The 15,655-nt window shown below is 25.9% G+C and overlaps 1 protein-coding gene across 13 annotated transcripts in view; it reads right to left on the bottom strand.

The window, feature by feature from the left end:
• The window catches only part of LOC147806722 (serine/threonine-protein kinase mig-15-like), a 145,482-nt gene that overhangs the window by 109,319 nt on the left and 20,508 nt on the right, over window positions 1–15,655 (bottom strand). For 5 of the 13 annotated variants that reach the window (XM_087167107.1, XM_087167108.1, XM_087167106.1 and 2 more), the window contains exons 5-9: window positions 14,869–14,949; window positions 13,509–13,648; window positions 8,389–8,489; window positions 6,902–7,010; window positions 1,215–1,397 (exon numbers count right to left, since the gene is read on the bottom strand). In XM_087167107.1, coding sequence (XP_087023233.1) covers window positions 1,298–1,397; window positions 6,902–7,010; window positions 8,389–8,489; window positions 13,509–13,516 — 318 coding nt within the window. In that variant the 5' untranslated portion in view covers window positions 13,517–13,648; window positions 14,869–14,949 and the 3' untranslated portion in view covers window positions 1,215–1,297. Of the gene's footprint in view, window positions 1–1,214; window positions 1,398–6,901; window positions 7,822–8,388; window positions 8,490–13,508; window positions 13,649–14,868; window positions 14,950–15,655 lie in introns of those variants that run through there. The other 8 variants (XM_087167103.1, XM_087167105.1, XM_087167111.1 and 5 more) reach the window with 7 other exon arrangements.

The following is a 15,655-nucleotide window of genomic DNA, read 5'->3' as shown; positions in this document are numbered from 1 at the left end:
AACTCAGGAAAAAAATAGGACTCTTAAATTTATGATGAAAAGATAAATTCTCTTATAAAAAGATCAAGCAAATAAATAAATTATTAAAAATTATTATCTTTAAATAACCAGACCTCAGATCCTTCACTTCAAAAAGAATTCTTTTTAATCCTTCAGCACCCAAACTGTTCTAAACATTACCCATTTCCATTACCCATAATATGTTTCTCTAGATAAAATTCCTATGCTTCCATCTTTATGACAACCAACATTTAACAAAACCTTCCCCTTCGTTAGTTTGTGGTTGAAAATCATTATACAGATAGTAAATACAAAATACAGTAAATGCAACCAATACTTGTCATCTGCATATTTTTAACATTTACAGTTGTATTATTTCAAAAAAGGAATTTGGAAAAATCAACTACACTGGGTAAAGCTTAAACAGCATTGCATACTATACAAAAACGGAACAAACAAACAAAAGACATAAAAAAGGAAATGAAAAAACTTTAATAGCTTCTGTGACTACTCATTTTATAATAAATCCAAGTAGTAATAGAAGCAATAATATATGTTATACAATTAAAAATAACAATGACCGGAAATGAAAACAATGGCCCTCAGCAGCCAAAATTAGTGAAAAATTGAATAATTTACACTATTACAGAAAAAACCAACCTTATATGTCGGCCTCTCATCTACTCTCTTACTTTCTCAAACATTTAATTCAGTGTGCTGTGACTAACTCATAACACAATTAAAAATTGTTAAAGTATTAAAAGTGACATGTTTTGAGCACTCAAAACATAGCCACCCATTCTCAAGACCCACCAGAATAAATGAGGAAACCAAAAATTTTTTTTTAAAGGAATAATGTCCAAAAAAGAAATTCATAAATAAAAGTGAAAGACAAAAAAAATTTACGGTCGACAAGAAACAAAACAGATAGATATGGGTCTTTATCTGATTTATCTAAAGGCTGGTAACAAGAGTACTAAAATAATTTCAACTTTTCTTATTTTATATTTAAAGGTAATAAAGTTTTTTGTTGTTCATTATGAAATATATTTTCTAGCTTCTGTTTCTTGAGATTATTTATTTTAAAAGAAAAATAGATCAACTGAGGCCTGGCTATATATCATCAAAAAAGCAAAAATTTCAAAATCTCAACTTTTTATTTCATTTTGCATAATTGTAAATTTAACGTCAAATAATTAAGATAAGATAAATACCAGTAACTGGGTCCTCAGTTACTCCCAACCAGGGTGCAAAGTAACGGGATATAAAGTCATACTGATTCCCAGCATCATCTTTGCTATCGAATTTGCCTCTTGCTAGTCACTATCACACCAACAACCTCTGAAGATGTAGATAATAATTGATTTTCATTGCTTTTGAACGATTCAAACTCATGCCTGAAAATTTAGGTACAACATTAGTTTGTAACAGAATCATAAAAACTTACAGAGAATATCAAAATAAGTATTTTCAGAATGTTTTTTCTGAATTTAGAACATTAGTAAATTGTAATTGTTCTTAAGATTCTATGAAAATTGCTTAAATAGAACTACTATTTAAAAATATTGATATCAAAATTTTTACTTTAATAATTTGATCTATATTTTATTTTTCTTGAAAAAAATAGATTAATATGGTATAAAAAAATTTTCATCTACAATTAAATAAGAAAAATAATAAACTATTAAAATTTATTTTTTTGCGTGAAATTATGTTTGAGTAAACAGGTTTTATGAGTGGGTGCAATTTTTTTAAAAATTTCCTTAGTATTTTTGAAAATTGATTAAAAACACAAAAAGTGAAATTAACATTAAGGGGTCCAAACTTTGGAGCGCTCTCCTGGCCAAACTATGGGGACCCTATTTTCCAGACAGGGTTGCCACTCAAATCTGGAAGGAAAAAAAAATTCCCCGTGTTTTCCCTGTACATATACGCAATATATTAAGAGGAAACAACAATTACTGCACTCTTGTTAATTGCTGGCAAAACAGCTGAGCATACATAAATAATGCTATAGTATATGAAATAGTTTAGTACAGCTGAAATATCATGGTTAAATATCCCATAGATTACACTTTGAGTGGTCACCATTTTTAAAAGATAAAAATAAGAAAAAAAATTCCCTGTATTTTCCCAGTTTATAAAGAAAAAATAAAAATTCCCTGTTATTTTAGGTGATTTTTAAATTTCCTGTATTTTCCAGGTTTTCCCTGTGGAGTGGCAACCCTGCCAGATTCCGGTTACCTCCTATATTTGAAAGGTTAAGAATCCAAAGATGCAAAAAAACATATATGTTAATGCAGAGAAAATACATTTTTGTGTTTGATTCATAACTTAATTAATGGTTAGCACTTAATAATTAGCATATTTGAGGTTACTCCTAGAAACCATTTAGATTGACACTAAAAAAATGAAAATTTGATCATTAGAACAAAAGCTATTTATCTTGATATCCTTTTTTTGCGCACCTGTACATAGAAGATATTTAAAAGATGGTAATTTTAATGCACAAAAGTAACATTTACAAAATTAAAAGAGATAAAAATTTTTATACAATATTTTTTTCTTATCAACACAGAAAAAAATATAGATATTGAAAAAATTATATAATTACTTCTTTTTCATACTTTATGAGTCTTCATGGCATTAAAAGAAAGATAAAAAAAAAAGAGGATTTTAAAAACCGTGAAATTTAAGGAAGTAACTGAGATTGATGGTATAACCATTCATTTGTATTTACTACAAAATCACGTGAACCGATTCCCTTTAAGAAAGGGTTAATTAAATGTATGCAGTGTGATTCAAGTATTGTAATAAATAATATTAATGGGTGCCACTCTAAAAAACTTTCAAGATAAAACTTATTTTTTGACCAATTAACACAGTCTGTTAAACAGAATATTTCAAAAAATTATTGCAGCTCACTTATCATGAGGGTGGTCAGTTTATTATATCATTGAGTATATCAGCGGATATTTCATTGCCAACTTTTTTAAAATTTCTTCAACAAATAAGGAGAAATTTGAGAATATACATGTAAACAGGAGACAGTTGTAAAATATAGGAGTCTTTGTTAAAAAACAGAAGACTTGGAACGTATGTAATTTTACATTCCTTTTTAATTTTATTTCCCTTTTTTTAATAATTTTAAATAAATATTAATAAATTGATTTAATTATTAATTTTATATCCCATATTTTAATTAAAACTAAAAAAAGTGATATTAACATACATATAAAAAGTTTAAAACTATAACGAAATATACTGCAGTTTTAGTAGAAATCATAGTAAATATGGAATATATAGAATAGAGAATAGAATTGAATAGTTAGAATTGAGGTACAATTTACTGTAGTGCTTTTTTTGTAGCCAGAGGAAACATTTCCATGCATTTCACATTCCATTCAAAGTAAAATTTACACAGTAATGCAACATTTTCCAAAATTACTACACAGTAATTTTTTGAAAATGTTGAATTTTTTTCTCGTTTAATTAAACAAGTTTCAACATTAACAAAATAATTGAAAATAATTTTTAAAAATTTAACCAAAGTCATTAGGCTTTAAAATAATTATTAATGAAATCTAGCAGGCTTACCAGGAAAAAAAGTTAGAATAAATATAATAAATAAAATAATAAAAAATAAATATAATAAGTAAATGAAGTAAAATATTTCAGTTACTATTCTTAGACTATGTAATATTTTAAACTTAGGTGATCAAGTAACAACTTTAACAGACATATGATTGCTAGAAGAAATTATCTTAAATTTTTTATTCGCAATGTATATTTTTTTTGTATTTAAATTCTTTTTATCCTTTTGTACAAGGATAAAAAGGAAAATCATTATTGATACATAAAAAAAGTATATGTATTGAGAAAAACGACATATTACTCCATTTTCGCACTTTGAAATCGTCAACGCATGAAAAAAAAACTTTAAATTTCCAGGAATAACTGAAAAAAGAATGATTAACCCGAGTGTATTTATAACTAATTGAGAGCGACAAAAAGGGGTTAATTAAATTTATGTTTTGAGATTCAGACATTATCTTGATATTTTTGATACATTTAAAAACGTATTAAAATAAATGAAATTTTAAAAAAATATAAAAAAATAAATAGTGATAAATGGAAAATAACTAGTGGAAAAATTATACAATTATAAATAAAAATACTTAAATGTGTGATTTAAATTACTCATACTACAATAATGTAGTGATTTAAAAAAAAAAACGTGAAAATCAACAGCATTGATTTAAAAAAAGAAAAAAATATTAAAAGGTTGCTTGGATTTAGTGATGATCAAATGCGTTTGAAACTAATTACTCAAATGCGCATTCTAAATAATATTGTATGTAAAATTATATGGTATTGCATGTAAATTTCATAATATGAATTAAAAAAAGCACAAGAAATCAGTAGCAATAACTATGACAAAATCAGTAAAAAAATTGTATAAGGGACTAATAAATGCACCAATAGAATTTTGCATATCATACCAATGTATAAACAATAAAGGGATTAAAAAAAAGCATTGAGAAAATTTGCAGCATTAATAGCCGATAAAAATGATCGAAGTACCACATGGATGTTATAGTATCACAGTATTTATGATAGTATTCACACAAATCAAACATATCAAAAAGTGATTACTGAAATGTGTGATATAAATTTTGCGTGTCGTAATAATATTGGAGTTTCAAAAACTATGAGGAAATAACTTTCATGAATTGCAATAGAAGGGAAAAAAAAAGATCGAAACACAGATTTATTGGGGGATCGCTCACATTGAATGTCAATTGGAAATTTCCATGTTGCGTGATCATATTAAAAATTTATTTAATCTGATTGTAGGCGAATAAATACCATTGAATAGATTAATTCTTCTGTTACAAATCGGAATTCACAACATAACTGGTACTCGTTAAAATATAAGTTTTAAAAACAATGAGAAAGAACTTTTGAATGTTTGCTATTTTGGAATTACTTTTTAGAATATCAATTTTATATTTCAATGCTTGCCTCACTAGCTCACCAATTTGAGACTAAGTTATTAAGGAATTTTTTTTTATTACACTCGTGTTCTTCTAAAGAAAAACAAAAGAGGATACTGATAAAGACAGAATAATTTTACTTAAAGCATACCTGTCAATATTGGAGAAAAATAATAACAGAGACTTTACTAGTGACATTTTTTAGGCTAAGAGTAAAGTTTTGATACATCATACATAATCATGTAAGTCAAAAAGAGAAATTCAAAATTGGAAATAATATAAGCACTTACATTTATCTCAGTAAAAAATATGTATATAAATCTTAATCTAAAGAAAAATTTTTTTAAAACCATTAATAATAACTAAAACTATAAATACTCAACATACTGCAGAACAGGCAATAGCACTATTTGTTCAGGAATAAGAAAAGTATTTTCACCATCAGCGGATATTTTATCACCGAAGTTTCATTTTTTAATTTCTTCAACAAATAAGGAAAAATTTTGAGAATATCCAGGTAAACAGGAGGTAGTTGTAAAATACAGGACCCTTTGCTAAAAAACTGACTTGGCATGTATGCGCAAGTAACGAAATGTAAATTTTAGATTAGCAGTACTACCATTTTGCCAGAATATAAATTATGGATTCACAGAATTCCGTGAATTAGCAAAAGAATCACATGCCTGGCTCTAAGGATTGATTCTCACGACTCAGCATGGTGCCAAAAACAAAATTTCCGATTTTTAGCATTTCATTAGCCTATTTTATTCATTTAGCCTTCAAGACTCAAAGATTTTATTTGTTTTACAGAAAATGTAAGTAAAACTTTGCATTTAAATTAACATTATTTCAGTGTCTGAAACACGGTTTTTAATTTAAAAATTTAGTCTATTTTGAGTAAAATAAATTTACGATTTACAGCAGTCAATATTACAAAATAAAAAGATATTCTTTTAATTAAAAAATTACAAGAGACCCAGCTTCAGCTGTTTTAGGTGTTCAACTTATATTTTGTTTTCTTGTACAAAATCTATAAGATTTAGAAAATTGAATTTGCAGAGGTGTGTAAAAAATGTACAAGGTTAACAAGGAATTTTACATTTGATGCTTAGTTTGAAAATCAGTTATTGCTATATTTGAGTAAAAAGATACCCTTCAAGTTTCCTTGCAACCCTCAGGTATGCAACTAAAGAATTGAATTTTGACATGCTGAAAGAGGCAATTTATTTATGAACTTGAGTTTTTTTCATGAGTCGAGTTTTGAGTAGTTTCTTTTCTTCAAAATTCCAATTTGTTAAAAAATTATAGCAATTTTAAATGCTTTTCTAAAGAAGTTTTCGTTAAAAAACAGGAGACTTGACAGATATGAATAAGCAATGAAGACGCTAAAAAACTTTTTGTTCGTAATAATGTATTATACAAAATTATAATAGTTTGTCACCATGAATAAAGAAAATTCAGAAACAAAAGTGGATTTAAAAAAAAATATTTCTAAGACAGAAATTTTAAGTTCCCTAACTCAGACATCCATTTGACAACATTCCGTTTTTCAAATCGCGTTTTCCCGATATTCCCAGTACGTACAAACTTTGATATTTCTATAAGAAAGAGTGCATTTAAAACACACACATATAAATTTGCAATTACATAAATTATATGCATGAACAATTTAATAATTTGTCTTCAAATTTCACCAACATAAATACATTTAGCAATCCACAGCTCATGGTTAGTAACTGATATCAGGTTATAATGAAGTTAAACTAGCACACTATATATAAAAAAAAGAAATAATTAAACAAATAATAAATAAATATTATTTCAAAAAATATATTTATTGCTAATTATAAGGAAAAAAATATTAAAACTTTTATGTAAAAAAAAAAAAAATGAAATTGACATACTTAAAGCAAAGAATAAAATGGCTGAAGAGTTGCATGCCCACAAAGGTTAACTTCACAAGTTGGAATAAACCATTCCAGACCACACTCATTGCCCAAAAATAAAAAAATTCTAGAAGAATAAATAACATGAATTTAACACTTTTTAAAATTTAAATATCATTATAAATTATCATTCAGCATAGGTACTTCCATTAATATGTCAAGAAATAAGATCTATTTATGCAAGGAATAAGGTGCACTACAGTGATTTATAACCCGGCGTTGAACAGCTGACCCAATGTTTTGGGTTTATGACTACTAATGTTCAACTCCGAAGCATTGTAATTTTGAACCCAATCCAGAAGACAAGGGAATTCCAGGATCAAGTTTTGGGAGAAATTTGTCTTTGTGGAGAGCTTTTTGGTGGAACTAACCAGCATTTGCTTTCACGGAGAGGAAAACCACCAACGGTTAACCTGAGGGCAAGTGGTCACTCAACCCTTTGCTGTCTACCCCAGAGGATACTTTACGTTGGTACTGTGGTCAGTGCAAGCCATATGCGGAATTTGTATTGACCAGCTGATGCTGGAAGGCAAACACTAACCCCTGAGCCATCACGGCTCACACAACATTGATTAAACATGTATAGAAAATCGTTTTAATGAACAACTTAGTACTATTGTACCTTCATATTTATTTTATCAGTTCATTATATATTATTTTATTTTGACTTTATTCTGTAATCAGGGCTTAAAATTAAAGGTGGTCGATTACTCTAGAATTATACTCATTAGTTTAACTTAGACCCTTGAAAGTCTGAGCCTGCCTCACGATGGTTAATCATTAATAACGGCTCTGGATTTTAAAACTTCCAATTTTTAATTTTTTAACATCCTCCTCAATATCTTCCAACCATCTTTTCCTTAACTAATGGCCAAATCCTAAAAATTAAAAAAATAATCATATTTAAGCTTTATCTAAGTTTCTTAAAAATAAAAACAGCTTCAAATTTATCAGTTTATAACAGTAAAAATTTTTAAAAAAAGTATACAAGCATTAAAAAATAAATTTGCATAAATGATAAAAAAGAAAGAATAAATGTAATAAGCCACTGCACTACGTTTAAATACAAATTACTGTCATTAAATTACACTGCTCAAAATAAAGAATATAGGGGAAAAAAATCTCTCATATAAAACTAAAATTAATTCATTAATTTAATTAATGAATATTTGAAAAAACTGTATAAAAATCAAGTGCCATTCACTACAAGTTTAAAAAAATGTATTTGAAATTGAATGGAGGAATAAAAAGTATTTTAGTAACGATTGAAAATTTGAACAAGTGTAAATATTGTAAGTATTGTAAATATCTGGAGTAAAAAAATATTTTTTTTACCAAGGAGCACGAAAGAAATAGAATTTTTTAAAAAACCACAAAATCTACCAACAGTTTTGGTCAAGCAATAAACAAAACAAAAAAATCATGTTGCACAAATAATTATTTACCATTATCAAGAGTATCTTCTCCTAATCCTGTAAGAAATGCAGCTTCAGAAAGGTTCATTTCAGCAGCAATTTCTAGTTTAGCTTTTTTTTTGATACTGCCTCTAGCAAATTCAAAAACATTAAAAACATAGTTTCAATAGATATAGTAATCAGAAATAAAAAGATAGGAATAATAAAATTCAAATGTCAAACAATTCATATCTAAACTGGGCTATGAGTTTAAAAGTACAAAATCCTTGAAGAGGATGGTAGTTGGCTGGGTTCACAACCCAGTCTATGTGACTTTTTTTACATGAAAAAACCTTATTATGTTTGGGGCTAATTGTTTTTTTTTCCTTTTTTACAGGTTTTTTCATAAATGATCTAATTTTGCCCAAAGATGAATGCATTTTTTAAATATATTCTACATGCATTCTTATAAGTACGGAACAAAAAATATGGTTTAAACGTAAAAAAATATTGCTTGATTATTATCAAAGGTATTAATAAATTAAATGATTATGATGAGAATAACTATTTTAGTCATATTTCTGCCATTTAAATGCACAATAGCATAATTATGAAATTGCTAAAATAACTCTTTGTAAAATGCAAAGCATAATAAACAATATAATTTGCTTTATAGTTAATGAATGGAATTTCTAGATGCAATGTATACATTCATGAAATTAAATATACATATCTGTTGAAGCATGTGGTATGTTCATTTCTATTTATTAATGTGTGAGTTTCTTATATGTTTTAGAAAGTACAAAAAAAAAAACTTTAATCTTTATTAAACCATTATAATGCTTTTAAAATGAAGAAAAAACATAATAAATTTTAAATGTTTGTTTCGAAGCATTTTAAGTAAATAGTTAAAGATTTTAATGAACATGCAGAGATGTTCATTATAACTAATAATTATGTATGAATTAAGATATCATGTACTATCAATATCTACAATATATATTTTCATTCCATTAATAATAATTCCATTATATATTCATTATATAATTCAGGGTTCCCACTCATTTAACAAAGCAAAAATTAAGCACTTTTAAGGACAAAAATTAAAAAAATTAAGGACTTTTCTGAAAAATTAAGAACCTTAAAAATAGTATTGTTTATTATTGAATATTCATATACCACCAGTGATCATTTAACTTTCTTAAAAACAAAATTCAATAAATGGAAGGAAAAAAAACAGAAAACAATTTTACTATGATGTAAGTAATGAAATAATTGTATTAATTAACATGGCTTGCCAAAGTAGGAGTAAGCAATTTTTGCAAACTCGGGTCATTTTTTTTCCTTTCTTAAATTTTTTTTTTCCCGATTGAAGAGATCTATTGAATATTCGTAATACAATTTTAATAACTTCATTAAATTGAATTGTAAAATTAAGTGTCAAAATTAAGATTTGCAATTCTTTTCATATATTAAAAAGAAAAGAGTAAATAAAAAAATTTAGGAGAAACAATGAAAATATTATTACAACAATACTTTGCTACTAGATAGGCATTACATATTCAGTTGCGGGCCAAGTTTGCTAAATATTCAGTTATGCCCAAAAATATTCTTTCTTTTCTATTAGTAAAATGTTTCATTTATACAGGAATTAAAACAAAAAGTTGAATTAGAGTTATGCATGAGAGTAGTTTTCTTACAATGTCATGTTTAATTAAGTCCTATTTCAAGTAAAAACAGGCCATACTAACATTCAAGCACCTTAAATTATTCCACTTTTGTTCATTAGGCTTAATTTAATATATTTTTTAAAAAAATCATTTAAATAAATATTTTTATGAAAGTTTTTATAAAATAAAAATATAATTACGTTTGAAAAAATTTTTACTTTTCAAACCAATGAGTTTTATTAGTTCTCAGTGAAACACATAAATGAAAGGGTCTAGAACGACTTTTCAAAGGTATCAAAACATTTCTATGGTCAGAAAATTGGTAAGGTTCCTTAAGTAACAAATACTGATAAGTTATTTATTTTTTTATCCTTCATAGGTATTTACTAGTAATATTTCTTTATAATCCGCTATGATTCTTAATATTATTCTCTACTATTATTATGATTTAATATTTTATTTTTAACGCAAATTAACAGTTTAAAACTGAAAGCGGTGTACTTTTATTATAAAGTAAGCCTGTAATATCACCTTTATCAGGTAAAGTTTTGTAAAAAAAAATTTAAAAATATTATCAAAAACATATGTCTTTTTTTTTAAATGGTGGGCACTTGAGGGTTGTCCCATTGGCCACAGAAATGCCGGAACTGCTACTCTCTTCTCGTTACCCAGTGGGCACCTGTGGCGAAGATTGTTGCAAAAGTTTGAAAATTAAAAATTTTCCTTTCGAATTTTCCAATAATTTGAACATTGGAAAGAAAACTGACTTTCTCAAGTTAAATGTATGCATTAATTTTAGTATTTTCAATTTAAAAAAAATCTTAGTTTAGCATAAGAAACTTTAAATTAGGTTCAAAATTATGTATGTATATATATATATATATATATATATACAACAAAATAAATATATACAAAAAAACACGAAGAAAATTAAGAAAAACAATAAGTTTCATTTATTGCGCATAAGCTGCAAGTAAACAGAACTCATTAGATAAGTTCAAAATGAAGATAAAACAAAGGAAAATTACAGACATATGAAAAAAGGGGGGAATAGAAAAATAATAATAATAAAAAAAAAAAAAACAACTGGGGGAAAAAAAAGGATAAAATTTGTTTTAAAAATACGGAAAATAAAAGATATAATCGTTTCATCAGCCCACACGATTATATCCGCAAAAAAGAGTGCTTTCTGATATTGTATCAATATAGCCAAAGCAAAATATATTAATACAATAGTGTGAGGAGCACTCAAAAAATTTTTTTACAAAAATTACAACAAATAAAATAGAACACAATAAGTAAAGTAACATGTAAAAACAGAAAAGAAAAAGAAAAAACAGAATAAAACAAAATCTATAAAGCGAGTAACGAATTCAAATATACTTACTAGAACGGGAAATTTTTCAAGAATGATTTAAAAAATATTTTCGCAACAAGATTGCCAGACTGCAAAATATGAAAACAAAAGTGCAAATTGAGCGTAACTAGAGGAGTTTTGTTTTAAAGTGCCGTTCTTACTGCATTGCTGAAGTGCGTTTGATTTGTTAGTTACCAAGGATGGGCCCGAAATGGATGTGTGCAAGGTAATATTATACTGGATAATTTAAAGAAGTTGACCATAAATAATTTTAGAAAATAAATTTTATTTAAGAAAAAAATATGAAATAGAAAAGAGAAACATGAATTGCTTGTTTTGTACATAATTTTAGCCACGGATTTGCCGGAAATGGATTTGCACATAGAAAAATTATATAAATTAACAAAGAAAATTTTTTTAGAAGATAATTTTAGCCACGGATTCGCCCGAAATGGATTTGCACATGGAAAATTGTATAAATTAAAAAAGAAATTTTTAGTGAATAATTTTAGCCACGATTGGCCCGAAATGGATTTGCTCATGGAAAAATTATATAAATTAACAAAGGAATTTCTTAGTAAATAATTTTGACCACGGATTTGCCCAAAATGGATTTGCACATGGAAAAATTATACAAATTAACAAAGAAATTATTTAGTAAATAATTTTGGCAACGGATTTCCCCGAAATGGAAATGCACATGGGAAAATTATATAAATTAACAAAGAAAATTTTTAGTAAATATATACAAAAAAATATATGATTAATTCAATGATTTTATATAGAATTTAATTACTTAAGTTAGGTATCCATTGTTTTTTTTATCAAATTTTGAAAGAGTTTATCGATTTGTTTTTTGGATAAATAAATATTACTACATATTCTTTTAATTCTATTCATTTCATTAAAAGTGGTATTATTTGGAATTCTAATGCTTCTAGGAGCATCTATTTAAATACCACTTCTAATGAAATGAATAGAATTAAAAAAATATGTATTTTCAGGATTTTTTAAAAAAATTTTATCCTTTTTTTTCCCAGTTTGTTATTTTTTTTATTATTATTTTTCTTTTCCCCTCTTTTTTCATGCGTCTGTAATTTTCCTTTGTTTTATCTTCATTTTGAGCCTATATATATATATATATATATATATATATATATATATATATATATATATATATATATATATATATATATATATATATATATTTGATTTTTTGCTATTCCATTTTAAAGGTAATAAGTTAACTTTTATAATCGGTTCTATTGCTTTGAAAAAATAAAAATCAAATTTGATTATAAACTTTCAAAACTTCAGATAATTCAAAAATGTTAATCAGTTTGTTATATATATATATATACAGTCAGACCTCAATATAAGGTCACCCCCCATATAAGGTCTCTTTTCCAAAGTCCCGGCTCACTGAATAGGAATTCTTTGTTACAGATTATCGGATATATGGTCAAGTTTTAAAAATCTTTATCGCTTATAAGGTCATTAATATATGAGGCGAGGGGAGCTCTTTTCTAACAAAAGCCTATTTAACTTCTTTACAAGGCAAATAAACCTCTCGAGTTCTAGGAAAATGTTGCAACCTACGAACAAGCTACAATTTCTGTAATTGTTTCACATGTTGTGGACAGTGAGGACAATGACAGAATTAAAAAATCTAGAAAACATTGTTCGAAAAATGAAACGAAAAGCGAGACAGACCTGCATAAATGATTATTTTAAATAAGATAAGATGTAATGTATGTATGTACACTTTGAATAAATTTGTAAACAGCTTTATTTTAAGTTAAAAAAAATTTCTTAATTCTTTACTAATTTTATTAAAATTTATTGACATAAATATTTAATTTATGGCCGATCGTTTTTGTTTGTTCGTTATCATTTTAAAAAAATCATAATGTGTACTATTTACATGCTTAGTTACGAACTGCTAATGAATCGGTTAAAAGGTCACCCCGCTTATAAGGTCACTTTTGCGATGTTCCTTAGGGTGACCTTATATCAAGGTCTGACTGTACATATTTATAAACTTAGAGTTAAGTTAAAAATATTACATTTCTATAAATACTTTAAAAAAATCAACAAACATTTTAGTATCAAAGGCTACTAAACTTTCATTTGTAGAAACTTACTTTATCATTTCTTTCACACAGGAATTTCAGCTTTTGAGTTTTCTTATGCATAAACACACCATCCAAATAACCAGTTTCTACATTACATATTTCTATCGTTTTATGGCCCCATCCCAGGATATGGCCTGTCCAAATGTACGCTACAAGGAAGAAAAAAATATTTAAACAAATGGAAGATTAAAAATAAATCACACACAAACTTAAAACTACTAATTTTAAGCTACAACCTGAAGTTGTACTTTTTAGATGATAGTAAATGAAAGATCAATAACATAATTTTTAAGAACAAAAATTTGCAATTAATTATTATTTTAAAGGTTTATTTATTGTAAATAAATTCCTTCAAATATTTAGCTTTAACTCAGTTAAAGATGCCAATTTTTTAAAAAAATGCTTCAAAATCTTCATAATGTATGTGTATGTTTTATCATTCTATAATGCTAAATGCAAAAACTATTAGTAAAAGAGATGTCATGTTGTGTTCATTTAACTAACTTTTATGTAAATGACCATACTTAATATGAATAGTAAAAAAATTTAAAAAAAAAAATAAATTCATCCAGTAAGAATTTCATTAATGTTAAAAAAAGACTACAGATGCTAAATTGACTTGATCTGTAAACTTTTCAACTAAATTTAGTTGAAGCTCTGAGGAGCTGCATATTTTAAGCATAATCTAATAAAAAGCAATTTTTTATACTTCACACTCAGAAACTGTAGCTACTACTCTTGTTTGGTAGTTAAGAACATCGTAAAAGCATAATCTAAATAAAAAGCAAGCATATCTTTGATTATAATAGCTTCATTCCTTTTTCGTCTGTATTATCATGCAAAAATATTTCCTTCAATTGATTAAGAATTCATTTAATCCTCCTCTTTATAAATCATTAATATGTTTTTCTTAATAACTTAGGCATTTGTGCAGAAATCAAATTATTTAAATAGATTATTTGTCTACAATTGCCTAAAACATTAACATAAAACTCAAGAACAGTTCAAGTTTTATTACAATGTTTTTACCTTTATAAAATAGCCATTAACTTCCCACTGCTAAAACTGTTCTGCAGATAATACAATACAATTGAAAGAATATTTTTAAAATAGCTTTCAAGATTGAAATTTGGAAATATAATTATACAGGATAATATGTAACTGTTCCTATCATAACTGAATAAAATGTTACATTTAAATCCATTATTCTTTCAATTTCCTATAATAATATGTATTGTAAATAAACATTTATAATAATAACATTTATAATAATATTGTAAATAAACTGTTATACATTTCAAACTTGATAATTATTTCAAACAGAATAGATAAATGACGGTAAATTCAAAAAGAAAAAAATATTTCTTACCTACAGATGTTGGCATCTCTCCCCACTGAAGAACAACATTTTTATTAACTTTCCCACAAGAATTTACATAAACTCCTTCATCTAGAAATAAAACTAAACAATTTATTTTAACTCATAATAAATAATTTCAGTACCTAAACAGAACTACTCAAAAAATAGGATGGAAAAAATTCTACTAAAAATCATTATCTTAAAAGTTATTTCAAAATACAGTAAAAGATAAGAGAAAGAAAAATACATAGCAAATTTTTAAAAAAATGGAGATTCCTTAAGTTTTAAAAGATAAGTATGTTGAGTTCCTTAAATATAACAAAAACGTTAAAGTGAGAACAAGCACTGATCTTGTGACAATTACTAAATATAGTTAATACCACTTTAAAATATAATTATTTAAAAAAATTTGTAAAACATTAAAAACTATCAACACCTTCTTGAATGTTCTGAGTAAATTTTCCATTCCAACTGTTATGCTGCAAAAATTTTTTAAACATCTTAAAACATTTAAGAATCAAACTAATTTATGTAATACTTTGTATTTGCATGTTTTTATTGCTAGAAAGCAAAGAAGATGTTTAATTATAAACTACTAACATTTTTAAGGATGTTTGAAAAAGAAAGCTCTTTTTCTGTTCAACTCTTAACAAAGTTGTAATTCTTAAATAAAGAGAAGGATCTTGAGAAATCTTATTTTTCGTGATCAACAGTCAGGTTGTATTTTTCTAGCAAAGAAAATAAAGCTCGAAATGGATATTTAAAAAAAAATGGACAAAATATTTCAAGGAAGATA

Source organism: Parasteatoda tepidariorum, chromosome 7 (genome assembly GCF_982258835.1).
Source record: "Parasteatoda tepidariorum strain Cologne lab strain chromosome 7, Ptep-v5.0, whole genome shotgun sequence".
Lineage (NCBI taxonomy): Eukaryota > Metazoa > Arthropoda > Arachnida > Araneae > Theridiidae > Parasteatoda > Parasteatoda tepidariorum.
This window is presented reverse-complemented; position numbering and strand designations above follow the sequence as displayed.